The following is a 13,981-nucleotide window of genomic DNA, read 5'->3' as shown; positions in this document are numbered from 1 at the left end:
CCCTTGGAAGACCCAGAAGCTGCCAAAGGTCAACCTTTATGGCTCTGACTACAGAGTCCTTTCCCAGATGGACACAGCTCTTTCCTGTACAGATGTCACATCACCCCTTCTGCTCTCATCTCCTCAATGTGTACATTTTAATGGACTTCTAATGAACCTCTCAGCCCATTCCCTCTTGTTCTGTCCTCGTTAGAGATTTAAAAATAGTTTATTACCATTCCATATTTAATAGTTCTACTGAGACTTGATTTCATTGCTGACAGTGGGAGCTGGAAGCTGTGTCAATAAGGAAGTGGCTCCCCCCCTCCCCCAGTAGATCAGACCAACAACACAAGAAGGTTTCCTTCCCACGGGATGAGCTGAGGACATTGAAGACAACTGTTCAACCTCTTTTCAAAGTAGAAAACAAAAAGTCCCTAAAGGTACTATGTCTAGACATAAATACGGAAGTTAATTAGATCTAGGAAGTTAGATCTCGGTTGTACAGATGTGACAGGTAAAAAGCATCTTTCCATGTGTAAGTTTAAAGGAAGGCAGACTAATAGATGTTCAGATGAGCCCTCCTGATACCTTATGAAGAGCGGAATGAGTAAATTGATCTTTGGAGACTTCTGTTTTGGGACCAGTCACAGCCTGAAAGCCAGTTTGTTGCCAAGAAAATGCTACATGGAGCCAAGATAATGCTGGAGATAGGTTAAGGTTTTTGGATCTGTAGAATCTGGAACTACCCCGACCTACATTCATAACATTGCCCTGTCTAGCAGCAAAGACGCGCAAACAAACACACGGCAAGTACGTTTTTCAACAACCAAGAAAAACTTCATTTTTTTTTTGCATATAACTCTTTGCAAAGGTCTTGCCCTCACTTCCCACTAAGGGGCCCTGCACCCTAGCCAGTCTGACCTCCCACTGCACACACAAAATCACAGCATTGGCCTAAGGCTGATTCTCCACCAGTGAGTAGCCTCAGCCAAATCTACACTAGGACACCCACTTTTGGGGACTGGCAGGTGGGATAGGATGGTCCCTCTACTTCCTACTGGCTACGACGGTGTTTCTTCCTCCTGCTTGCCACAGAAGGGTCACGTCGCCTTCTATGAGACTGTGAAGATGGCATCACTCCCTGAGCCACAGGTTTTCCCCCAAGATGACCTGCCTGGGGTGTCTTTTCAGCAGGGGCAGAATCTCCAGCTAGAGCTTGCTTCCCAGTCTTGGTGACAGGGTGTGGAGGTTGGCCAAGGCTTCTTGCCTCACTGGAGGTGTGAGGTGCTCTCTGGGTGGCCCCACCTTCCGAGGCACAGCAAGGACCAAGAGGAAGTCCTCTGGGAGATAAGCTAAGTTTTGAGGCCAAGAGGTAAGTAAAGTTGGAGAGCTGCTCATCCTCCCCTTCCTCTTTGGCTTTCTGCCTTCTTTTGGCCCTGCCTGCAGGGTTATGTGTTTTACTCCTACGAGAGGATTCTCTTAAAACTAAAGCATCCTTGGTTCCCCAGCTAGAGGAAGTGCTTCCAAAGCCCTGGTGAAGAGATGTTGATTTGGGGGCCCCAAGTGTGTAAGACTCTTGATTACCTTGTAAAGGAACAAGGTGGCTAGGCTTAAACAAATCAGTATCTTTCCTGCCCTCTTCTTGGGGGTCATAAGAATTAAGCACTGGTGGACAGGTATCCTTACTGACCCCAAGTTGGAGGCCATATTCATCTCTAACATCTAGTAGGTTGACTTCTGTGGTTTCTAATGGAAAAGAAAAAGGATTGCCTCTGCTTCCTGCATCTTGGCTGGCCTTGGGGAAGGAGTCATCCTGGGCCTCCAGAATAAGGAGACTGCCTTGGCACATGGGCAACAGGGTTTTTTTGAAAGACTCCAAAGTTGCTATAGAGGCACCAATACTGCTTTCCAGCAGTAGGGAGCAACCTTCAGCCCACAGATTACTGGGATCCTGTATGACCTCAGGGCCCTGTTCTCCATTTTTGTTGCATCCCAAGGCTGGGCTGTTGGCCCTCAGAGGTCCTTCCAAGCTGCAGTAGTTTCTCTTTGCTAGGGCAGCTGGGACATCTATGCTTCCACAGGGAACCACACTGCTAACCAGGTCCCCAGGCACTGTGGTTTCTCCGGGACCCAGAGAAAGGGTGTTGGTGGAGCCCAGTGCCTGGTCCTCAGTTAGAAACTTTCCATCTTGGAAGCTCTCTATGACCTCTTCAATTTCTAAGGGCAGCGACAAACCTACAGCATCCATCTCACTGCTCAGCCACAGTCCTGGGCTGAGCGAGGCCCTGTCCCTGTTTCCAGCTGTTCCAGGGGAAGGGTTCTGCTCGTAACTCTGAACCATGGCAGGACTTCTCTCAGCTCCCCATATGGCTCCTGCAGAGCCTTTCCGGGGCAGTCCTGAAGGCTCTGCTCCTTGAGAGAATACTCCAAGTTCCTCTGCCTCTTGTCCTATCTGCCACCCCAGGTCAGGCTTTTCTAACTCCTGACCTTGCAGAGGATCTGGCTCTGCAAGTCCAACATCCAAAGTGGGAGGTGTCTTGGGCTGGGCACTTTCCTGCCAGCACAGGGGCAAAGCCTCTGGAGTGCTGTCAGCCACCAGGCAGTGCCCAGGGGACCTAGCATGTTCCAGGAGGCCATCCTGATACTGAGACAGCTTGCTTACAGTCTCCACAGACCCTCTTCCGTCCATACCCAGAGGTGCCTGAGCTCCCTGTGGAGCCACAAGCTCTAACTGCAGGTCCCAGCTGCTGGAGGATGAGAGAACATTCTCATCCTTTGGACCATCTAGGGCTTGCCCTAGGCTGCCAAGTGTTTCTCTTGCCTGCTTTACTGAAGAAGCAGGCTTTTCAAGGCCAATAGTTCCCCCAGCCCCCAGAGGCCCAGGTGAGGGCCGAGGCCACCCACCCCCATCATCATCCTCTTCAGAAACAGAAGGGCTTGAGTCCAACTGAGCTCCGCCGCAACCCGGAGGCACCTCTGCATCCTCCTCTTCGAAGGCCAAGAGTCGCTTCTGGATCAGCTGGAAGACAATGGACAAATACCAGTTCTACACATGGCTGTAAGACGAGATGGCTAAGTAGGGGCAGGAGATGGCATTTAGGAAGGGTAGTGAAGGAAAGCAAGTGGCTTAAGTGATGGTATCAGACACTGCTGTTCTTCCCACCTTCTTGTGCCTCATTTCCTGTTTCTGTAGTCCCTTACCTACTTGTCCAACACTTGCAGCTCAGTCCTAAAGCTGTTCCTCTCAAGAGTCACATCATGTAAGACAGTATATGGTTAGACAAAGTCACGTGAGCTTTTTCTGATATCCCTGCCTCCCAAGTTTACCTGGGCAAAAGTGAGTCCTTCTTCTTGTTCGAACTCCTCAATTAAGGCCAAAGGATCCCTCTCTTGTTCTGGAGACAGCAGATCTGCCAGAAATTGAGGGTGGATGACAGCCTCCACCTGGGGAACAGGATATGTGATGTGAGTCCTCAACTGGAGGAAGTCCATGAGCTGAGGAGCTCTGGAGATGAAGCCATGACTCCTTTCACCCCCACTCCTGTCCCAGAGTTCATTAGAAACCATGACTGCCACCAGCTACATGTGTGCATGCACGCACACCCATTTCTCAGTTACAGAACTCGGCCTACTTCCTGCTGCCTCAGGCAGAACCCATGGTTGGTGCCCTAGTGTGCCCACCCCCAGAATCTGCTACAAGGCAGCTATGCAAGTCCAGCCCACCTTGGAGACAAAGGCTTCCTGAGAACACAGCTCCTCCATGTAGTTCAGGAGACTCGGATCTGGATACATTTCTTCATCTGGCTGTTTCTCTTCCTCTTCATCTGACTCCCCAGTTGCCAAGTGAATGCCCACTAGCCCTTCCATAATGTTAATATACTCCTCCACAGCTTCCGGTGGGATCTCCTTGGGTGCCTGTGGAACTGGAGGCCGCTGGGGTTTGCGCTGCCGCTGGGGTTTGCGCTGCCGCTGGTGGGGAGCCCGTGTCTTGGGGACTGACTTCTTCAGAATGTACACTAAGGGAAGAGATGGAATGGGAAGTGCCACAGAGGCACTGGCCTTTACCTCCCAACTCTATTTGTAAGGGCAGGAACCTGGGTACAACAAAATGGTTCCAACCTGAATCAAGACATCCTAAAAAATGCCAGCCACAGAAGATTTCATAGCTGAGGGGGAGGGGGTAGTATGAGGGAATCACTGCATTGAGAATCTCCACATACCCTGAAATTCAAAGGAACTCCCTGATCCAGCCCCCGCTTCTTAGGCACATGAGATATTATAAACCTCATTTGTAGTCCAGATGAAAGAATAGTTTACTTGGCCAAGATCAATAGCCAGGTCAAGGCAGAGGGAACTGAAGAGCCCAACCTCCTATGGGACATTCCTTGGAACATAAAATGCCACTTCCTGGAAAGCCAGTGGCAGAAGCAAAGGCAATGCTTGCCCTAACCCATGCCTGGTGTTCCTATGCCTCCCTTTAAGCCTCTGGCCCATTTCTCCTGTTACAAATGGGTAGCCTTACCTGGCTGTTGGCAGGCCTCTGGGGCCAGGGGCCCTGAAGGATCAAGTTTTAAAGGGGCTGCAGGAGACAGGCCCTGGGAGTTATTCATCAGCTGCGCATTCTGAATCTGCAGCTCCTCCGCCTCAAACTCCATGAACCTGCAGATAGTGAGGAAGACATAGGCAGTGCTAAGAAGGAAACAGTCTTTCAGGAACCCAGATACCAGGCAGCAGCAAAGTCTCCAGAGGGAAGCTGCTCACAGGTAGCCTGATGACAGTTGAGGGAAAAATTCACATGTTCACCTACAGTGGTCACTCGGGAAGCTTGTTAAGGAAATGAACAATCAAGCCTCTCCAAGGCAGAGCCTTTACTTCTTTTCTACAATTCTTTTTTTTTTCTTGGTACCAGGGATCGAACTCCGGTCCTTGAGCTTGTGTAGCAGGCGGTGAAACCACTGAGCTAGATCCCCGGCCCTATTTCTTTTCTAAATCTAGCTTACCAAGCCTCATTGACTGTATGTAGCAGTATCGAGTACAGGCTTGTTGGACTCGGTCACAGCCTGACAAGATGCCACAAGTGGACCCTCTCTCTTCAAGGCCTCATCTGCCTTTGTCTACAACCATAAAGAATGGGAGAATTCCTGAAGCAGGGCCCACCAGCAGGCACTGCTAGTCTGAGGCTGGGACTGGGGCCCTGGAAGGACACCCTGGCAGGTGTCCAGAATATTTGAGGGGAAAATGAAAGCTTAGAGGAAAGAGTTCACTTTCCTCTGAATTGGTTTGGTTTGGTTTGATTTGGTTTGGTTTGGTTTGGGATGGAGTCTTGCTATATTGGCCAGGCTGGTGTCAAACTCCTGGGCTCAAGCAGTACTCCTGCCTCACCCTCCAGAGTGGCTGGGACTACAGGGATGTGCCACAGTGCCTGGCCAGAGTTCCTTTTTTTTTTTAACTGGAAATGGAGAAATGGGGTGTAGAAGCCAGGCGAACACTCTACTTCTGCTGACCAACCTCCCAGAACCAGCCCCTCCCTGGGATGAGGGAGAGAGGGGCCGCAAAGTTCTGCACTAATACCCACTTGCTGCCTGGTCACTGAGGAAAGAACCTCCCTCGGAGGGCTTCCTCACTGCAGGGCCCTTCATCGTAGAGCTGTTATGTATACTGGGCTCTGATCCCACCCCAAGAGCTTCACTACAAAGCTCCTATTTAGATTCTACCTCAGAGGTGGGGGTTGATAGGACAGAAAAACCCCAGAGTCCAGGTGGAAGAAAGCAACGATCCAGGGGAGCCTGTCCTAGCCTATGCCCTTTCTCCTGATCCCGCTTTTAATAAACACCCACATACCTTCCTTCCACGCCCCTACCACTCTCAGCCACATAGCCCCCCTCAGAGCCAGTGGGGGTCAGTGAGACTCACTTTCCTGCCATCTCATAGAACGCCATCCGGTCATAGTTGCTGGTGCGGTCCCACTCCTGCACGGCCCTCGGCAGTCCCTCCTCCAGGGTCATCGTGGGCTTCCGCCGACCCAGGGAACGAAGCACTGGGCTAAAACCCCAATGGGTCAGTCACATTCTGAGAGGGTGCCCCTGACACCTGCACCCACCTCAATCCACACCCCCTGCCCCCTCCTCAAACTCAGCATGGCCCAAAAGCCCTGTCACGTTGCACTTCTGGTAAGACTTCCAGACCCCCACCCACCTCCCCTCCAGGCCCTTTACCCTACTCAACTCTTCCCACTGAGCTCTGCAAAATATACAGACTCTATGACTCTTCCCTCCGCTTTTTTAAATCAACTATGGTAACCATTGCTAATTTTGCACATTGCTAGCCTCAATTAAACATTGGAAAGAAAACACTCCTATTCATAAATAAATGATAGTCACTCCCTATGTAGCCCAGGCTAGCCTCAAACTCAGCAATCTTCCTGCCTCGGCCTCCCAAGTGCTAGGATCATAGGTATGCTCCACCACAATGGGCTGGGTTTTTTTGTGGTTTTTTTTTAAGATAGGGTCTCCCTATGTAGTTCACCCTGGCCTTGATCTCACTATGTAGCTAAGGCTTGGCTCGCACTCACAGCAATCCTCCTGCCTCCGAGTGCTGGAATTACAGGTGTGCACGACAACACCCAGCTCCTCTTAAATTTTAAAAGATAACATAACCCAAATGAATCTCCAATTAAAGGTGTGTGGTGTTTTTATTCACTGACATTTTTAGTTATGTCTACAGCCTACCACCACAGACCTTCAAATACAGTATTAGACCCTGAGTTCTGGAAGGCTCTGGAGCTCTTTCAGACCCAAAGCTATCAAGAGCACAGCCTAAAGTAAGGGCTTCATTTTTGCCTCTTGGCTCCCGTTTGATTCCTCAAACATTACTGTGCATTCAAATCACCTGCAGAAGCTTGCTGTACCATGGGTTGCAGCACCCCAGCATCTGGGACCCAGCATTTACCCAGCTTCCCAGGTAGAGGGGCTCAACTGCATTTGGAGGGAGACCCTGCCCAGAGTCCCTGAGCATAGGGGTCAGGAGCTGGCCAAGAGCAGAAGTGAATGGAGCTCAAGCAAAACTTGAGAGCCCATACTGGCGCAAGATTTAGAAATTCAGCCTGTCACGTTCAAAGAGGAAATTCAGTGTTGTTTGGAGAAAGCAGGAAATCAGCAAGATGCTGTGTATCTAGGACTTCAGGATGCCGCTGGAGCCATGGGCTCCAAGGCCAGGGCAAAGCAGGAAACGAGTCCAGGAATTCTGCCACTGGATGAGCAGCATGCAAGGCTTTTCAAAGTCCATTAAAGTGGAGTGTACAGCATACAGTGGTTTGTGTAAAATATTCAAGGTACAGTGCAGTTGAGACAGCTGGTCTGGTTGGGAAGGAGAGAAAATTTCCCAGATGACTAATGATGGCTTTATAAACAAAACAGCCTCTGACCCCAGGCTCCTTGGTTAAATATACAGTCTTAATCAAGAACATTTTGGCCTTTTGTGAACTCTTTTCCTCCTCTGGATTGCGTTTTTATAACAATAATAAAATAGTCACTATTTATGACGCATTCTCTATGCCAGGCACCTTGCCAAACACTTCTAATCTTTCCAGCAACCGTCAGGTAGGTATAATTATCCCTTTTTTAGATGAGAAAATGGATGACAAAAGTGCTAACCCCCACTAGGATCACAAATCGAGTGAGTGGAAGAGCCTGGCAGGCTCCATGCTTTCCCTGTTCTACCCCGACTTCCAAGTTCAGTACGGAGGGGGCAGCACACAGGAAGCTCTGACGCTGGCCCAGCCCTGTCCTTTCCCAGCACAGCAACGAGACAAGGCACAGCACTGGCCGGGTCCAACAGCCCAGTTCAGTGTCACAGGGCAATGACACAGACCGGGAGGACCCTGACACTTGGAGTCCAGTGACCCAGGTTCCAATCACTGCTCCTTGCTTTAAGTCAGGAAACCCCGATAAACGTAAGTCGTCTCATCTGTAAATGAGGACTACCGTAAAAATGCTTGCCTAAACTCACAGGGTTGTGAGATCACTTTAAAAATGGCACTTGAAAGCTTGCTCTGAACTGGGAAGAGGATAAGAAGGCTGATTATTATGTTTTTCCTTGTCATAGCATCTCTTCACACTCCTGACCCGCCCTCGAGTATAGCTAACGGCCTATGTCCATCCCAAAGTTCTCTCAAGGTACTAGGATAATCTATCTCAGGTTCCCCACTTACATAAGAAAGCAGGAAAGAGCTTCTGCATCAGGACTTTGGGGTAGGTGTCTCCGGGCCAAGGCTTTGTAGCACTGCCAGCGACGGAAGTTCTCATAAACACCCTTGGAAGCATAGGCGAGTTCGCCCAGTGAGGCCTGTCTGGTGGCCACTGGTCCTACTTCCCTGACGGCCCCTTGTGGCCCTGGCCAAGCCTTTTCTGGGGACACAATGGAGGGCAGGTGGACAGCTTGTGGTAGAGCCTGAGCAAGAATGCCTGAGGGGCCTTCCTGGCTCACAGAAACCGTGGAAGTGGGCAGAATGGTGTTCACATTAGAGGCTGTCACATACTGAGGAGCAGGACCCTCCAGGCCCCCACAGGCAGCCCCCGAGGTGACCCAACTGAAGGCTGGCTGAGTAACAACAAAGTTCTGAGTTTGAAAGGACTCAGTCGGCCCAGCTTCTGTCTTGACTTTGACAATGACCTTGCAAGCCCCCATTCCACTGGGGCCAGGGCTCCCATCCCCTGTCACCAGCAGTGGGCTGGAGAAAGCAGAGAGCACCAGAGGGTTGGCTGGAGAGAATGCCAGAGGCGCAGGGGGCTGTGTCACTGGCACCCGTGCAGGCTGGTCTGGCGCAGCAGGAGCAGGCAGGGTGAAGGGCAAGGTGGGGAAGGGAGACACGGCAGCCCCAGCTCTCACGTCCTCATGTGGTCCCAGCAGTGGAGATGCTGTCGAGATAAAGAAAAGAGCGAATGGGGTAGTTAGGCCATCTGAGTTCCCCTATAGTCCCTACAGAAGCAAAGCTCCGATTCTGAACAAGTGAAGGAGCAGATTCGAATGGGGAACTTGAGTAGTTTACAAATGCCTCCCCAGTGGGTTTTTTCTGTTTTGTTTTTTTGTTTGCGTTTTGGTTTTTTGAGACAGAGTCCTGCTATGTAGTTCATGCTGGCCGTGAACTCACTATGTGGCCCAGACCGGCCTCAAACTTGTGGCAATCCTCCTGCCTCAGCCACCTGAGTGCCACCAAATGGGTTTTTTGAGACAGGATCTCACTGTATAGGCATGGGTGGCCTTGAATTTGTTATCCTCTTGCCTTGGCCTCTGAGTGCCGGGATTACCACGCTACCTCACACAGGTGTGTCCCACCACACCTGGCTCTCCCAAGAGATTTTGATGTCCCTTGCTCCCAGTTAAAATATATTGCACTAGACAAGATAGTCAGTTTTCAACAAGACACAAGACCTGTATCCCAAGACCCCAGGGGGATTGGGGCTCACAAAGTCACTGTCAAGGTCAAAACAGACTGACAGACACAAGCCCAAGCCATCAGCATCTCTAAGAGCTTGACTAAGGACATTGGCAGACCTCCTTTGCCAGCCCTGTAGGCCTTTCAAAGCATCCACAGGGCCCTTGAGCAGGGGACAATCTCAAAAAAGATTACTGGTCCACCCTCTCTTCCTTTTCCTATTACTCCATATAATCTTTTTTTCCTACTATAAAACAACACATAGAAAGAGCTGTTATGGTTTAGCTCTAAAACGTCCCTCTCAAACGGGACGGGGGGGTTATAATTATATTTTTATTTATTTACTTATTTATCTTGATTTTTTGAGGCAGGGTCTCACTATGTAGCCCAGGCTGGCCTCAAATACCTAGTGATCCCCCTGCCTCAGCTTCCTGAGTGCTGGGATTACAGGCGTGTACTACCATGCTTGGCTGAAAGGGGGTATTTTTGTGCTTGGTTCCCTCTCTCTCGCCTGCTTCTTGGCTGCCATGGGATGAGCAGCTCTCCTCCGCCAGGCCCTTCCACCATGCGTCTCTGTCTCAGAGCCAGCCAGCTGTAGACTAAACAGCTGGAAAGCATGAGCCAGGAAAACCTGTCTTCCTTTAAGTCGTGGGTGTTGGGCATTGCATCCCAGCGATGCGAAGTGAGTAAGACAGATGCAGTCTATGAACAAGAACAACTCTAGGACCCATGAAACTCATACCCTAAAATACATCCCTCCCAGCATACTTGTACATCTACTATCCCCACATACTCCAAACAGGAGGTTCAAAGCCCCTGCACCCAGCTCCTGTGGCCTCTCTGCCTCACACAGAAGTGCAGTTCCCAGAAAAGGAAACATGACTGGGCATCAGGCTCCCAGAAATAATGTATAACAGCCAAGATAACTAGAGAGGATCAGGCAAGGACCAAAAAATGGGAGGAAAGGGCATTGAGGGAGAGGGTTTCCAGAGCTGTAACTGCTGGATGTGTTAAAGTTTGGTGATGCCAACGGTCTTCGGCCCTTCTGCTTGGAGCTCTAAACACAGATACCTCAGGCCCAGCGGGAACAAGTCATTGAGGTGGTGCTAAGGAAAAGGCCGTGACATGTGAGCACAGTCCTTGCTGAGGAGGAACTATGTAAGCACTGTCTAGTCAGGGAAAGCAGGGATAAGCACACGAACAATGAATCAAGGCCACCCATGGCAGCAAACACCTGTAATTCCAGCACTTGGGAGGCTGAGCCAGAAGGGTTGTTGAGAGCTGGAGGCCAGCCTGAACTACATAGTGATACCCTGTCTCAAAAAACAAAAAAACAGGGCCGGGGATTTAGCTCAGTGGTTCTGCCACCTGCCTCCCAAGCACAAGGTCCCAAGTTCAATCCCAGTACCAAAAAAAAAAAAGTATAGAAAAAAACAAACAAAAAAGAAATACCAGAACCTGTGTCTCCCAGGATTTTAATAATAATGGCACCTAATCTGCCTACTTTCATGCTACTCTCCTTTTCCTTGTACAAATACTCCACTAGTAAACCACAGCACTCAGCTTCTACTTCCTGACCATAAAGGAGACACGGAGTATGAGCAAACTCAGATTCACACTCATCTCCACCACAGAGCAGAGGGCTAGGATGTTCCACCAAATACCAAACACAATGAAGTGGGTCTCAGACCCTGGACCCACAAAAGGGAGAAAAACTGAGCATATCTCAGGGAAACCCCAGCTCTCATCCTGGCCAGAGTGGCCCATCCCCTACAGCCCCACAGATCAAGAGAAACTGCTCACTAACTGAAAGAAAGAGAAGCCCCTGAGGGGCTGGAAGGAGCAGTGAGTCTGCAATCCCAGCGCTCCGGGAGACTGAGGCAGGAGGGTCTGAGCAGTTAGCCTCGCTCCCAGGACATGTCCCTGCACAGATAACCCTACTAAATGCTTTCCTGCTGAGAACCACCCCCCTTAATCCCCACTTTCTCATCGCTCACCCCCTTCCCCTCAGAAGACTGAAAGAGGCCGCAGCTCTGTCCTCTTAGCGCAAAAGCCTAGAGCCAACTCCAGTTGCCTAAGGAAGACACAGGAGTGTGGGCCCTCGGCTCAAGCCTTTTCTACACAGGCACATGTGGAACGGCCCCTCTTCCAGGCACCCAGATTACCACCTGCCATCTATTTCCTACTCTCAGCGTGTTTTCTTCGAGATGCCCTGATGTACCCTAAGGAGCCCCCCAACTCACATCTTTGTGGTAACCCTCCCCAGCCTCCCCAGCCTTCCCAAGCAAGGTACCCATGCTGAGGACTCACTTCTCATATTCCTCTATGTCACCCTCAAGAGCTTGTCCCAAGATGAGGTGGCAAATTGGAATCCCCACAGACTTGACGAGATGCCAGAGACCCTCCCCTGCCCACACCTGCACACCTACCTCTGTCCAAAGCCATCTCCTCCATCTGGAAGCCTCCAGAATGAGCCGGGCAGGACCAGGATCCAGAGAGTGACCTGGCTGCAGCAGATAAACAGGTATCTAAGGAAAGGAGGGTAAAGACTGGATCACAACAGAACTAGAGTCTGGGATTCCAGCATCCTGCTGTGGGGGAGGGGACAGAGAGCTCTGGGTGTGGGTGGGGAGCTACTCCACACAAGGTCCTAGTAAGTACACCAAAACCAGGGTTTGCCAGGCGTGGTGACACACACTCTGGGGGTTGTAGCAGAAAGAGCACAAGTTCGAGTCCAGCCTGGGCAACTTAGTGACTTAGTGAGACCCTGGCTCAAAATAAAAGATAAACTGGGGATGGTGGCACATGCCTGTAATCCCAGCACTTGGGAGGCTGAGGCAGGAGGACTGCCCCAAGTTCAAGGCCAGCCTGGGTTACACAGTGAGACCCTATCTCAAAAAACCGAATTAATTATTAATTAATTTTTTTTTGTACCGGAGATTGAACTCAGGACCTTGCGCTTGCAAGGCAGGCGCTGGAACCACTGAGCTACATCCTTGGCCCCATAATTTTTTTAAAAAGGCGGGAGACATAGCTCAATGTGAAGGCCCTGGTTTCAGTCCTCCATACACCAACCACCACCACCACCAAAAAAAAAAAAAAAAAAAAAAAACCCAGGAATTCCTTCCAAACTACACTTCAATAACACAACTGATGTGCACCTCTCTACAGGAATTTGTAAATCCCATTTCAGATTCCAAACATTACACTATTGTTTTTACCTTTTGGTTCCCTATACTTCAATTCTTCACCAACACATCTAATCCTATGTTCTTCAATCCCACCCAGCTCTGTAACTGACTTCCTAATAACAGGCCAGTGGTACATGTTTGGCTAAATTCAACTATGGCTATATTTTCCAACCAAATTAAGAGCACACAGTCTGTACAACTAAGAATTGAGGGAACCAAATGTTTAAAACTAGAATTCTCTTAGACGACCCAGGGTGTTCAACTTCTGTGCGCATTTTCCTCCTTGGAAAACTGACCCGCAATCCCCAAACAGTCCTCTAGCATAAACTGTGCAGTCCATGGAAGCCACAGCTTTACTCTTTGCTGAAAAAACCCACTAAGAAAAAAACAAAAACAAAACAAAAACACTTGCCAAGAAGCCTAAAATTTCTAGGCCAGAAAGTCCTTCTTTTTGTTAAATTACGTTGTTGGTTTTTAAAACTTTTAAAATAGTTCTTTAGCATGGTTCAAAACTCAATTTGTGCAAAACAGAATACACACCAATACATATTCCTACCACCTCTTTCCCCTGCAACCAACTTCTCTATCTCAAAGAAAACCAATTTCATGTTTCTTGTGAATCTTTGCAATTATTTTATGCAACTATAAATACAAATGATATTTTAAAAAAAACTTTCAGGTTTTTCTGTTTTCAGAATTAATATATGTTTCAATGTTTTGCCACTACAAATAGTGCTACAATGGCCACCATCTTTGTAATACCCTGGTTCCCATTTTCATTTCTTTAAATTATAAAGACAATGTCTACGTTCTTTTAAAACTTCTAAATACCCGAGAAGGGGCACTTTATAATGTTACCAGTTGTTACTCACCACTGTAAAAGCGCGCGGGCACTGCCGTTAAGAGGCCTGAGTTTGAATCTTAGTTGGACCACTGAAACACACTTGCTCTGTTTTGTAAAATAAACTAACGTTCTGTTCGCTTAACGTTCTGTTCGCAGAATATCCAGTACCCATCAGGCACTCTTTACCGCCAATACTTTGAAATTGGGCGGGAGACCGGATATAAAAGTGGGGAGGAAGAAAATCTTTCCTGGGGTATAAGGTCTTTTGAATCCCGGAGCCCTTGTCTCTCCAGGCGCTACACCGTTACCACTTCTGAAATGGATGTGCATCTTGAGATCAAGACAGGACTACGTACATCAGTGTTCAATCCACGTCCATCCCTAACCTCCAAAGTCCCCCAAGACCTAGCACTGCCTGGCACACAATGGGCACACTCCATGGGTCTTTAGAACACCTGCAAGGCTGCAACTTGCCCCAAGCCAAATCCTGCGCTAGTGCGCCCCCTTCTGGCCAGCTGACTCTAAAACCAG

At 49.3% G+C, this 13,981-nt stretch overlaps 1 protein-coding gene across 1 annotated transcript; it reads right to left on the bottom strand.

The window, feature by feature from the left end:
• Positions 1 to 784: 784 nt before the first annotated feature.
• On the bottom strand, positions 785 to 13,966 carry Nutm1 (NUT midline carcinoma family member 1). Its single transcript, XM_021244502.2, has 8 exons — positions 13,479 to 13,966; positions 11,845 to 11,943; positions 8,192 to 8,897; positions 5,896 to 6,024; positions 4,505 to 4,641; positions 3,706 to 3,998; positions 3,310 to 3,426; positions 785 to 3,001 (listed from the first exon to the last, which is right to left on the bottom strand). The coding sequence occupies exons 2-8, from the start codon at positions 11,867 to 11,869 to the stop codon at positions 1,037 to 1,039; spliced, it is 3,372 nt and encodes a 1,123-aa protein (XP_021100161.2). The 5' UTR covers positions 11,870 to 11,943; positions 13,479 to 13,966; the 3' UTR covers positions 785 to 1,036.
• Positions 13,967 to 13,981: the final 15 nt, after the last annotated feature.

This window comes from Heterocephalus glaber, unplaced genomic scaffold (assembly GCF_053883595.1).
Source record: "Heterocephalus glaber isolate CG9 unplaced genomic scaffold, H.glaber_assembly_v1.0 deba00000809, whole genome shotgun sequence".
Taxonomy (NCBI): domain Eukaryota; kingdom Metazoa; phylum Chordata; class Mammalia; order Rodentia; family Bathyergidae; genus Heterocephalus; species Heterocephalus glaber.
This window is presented reverse-complemented; position numbering and strand designations above follow the sequence as displayed.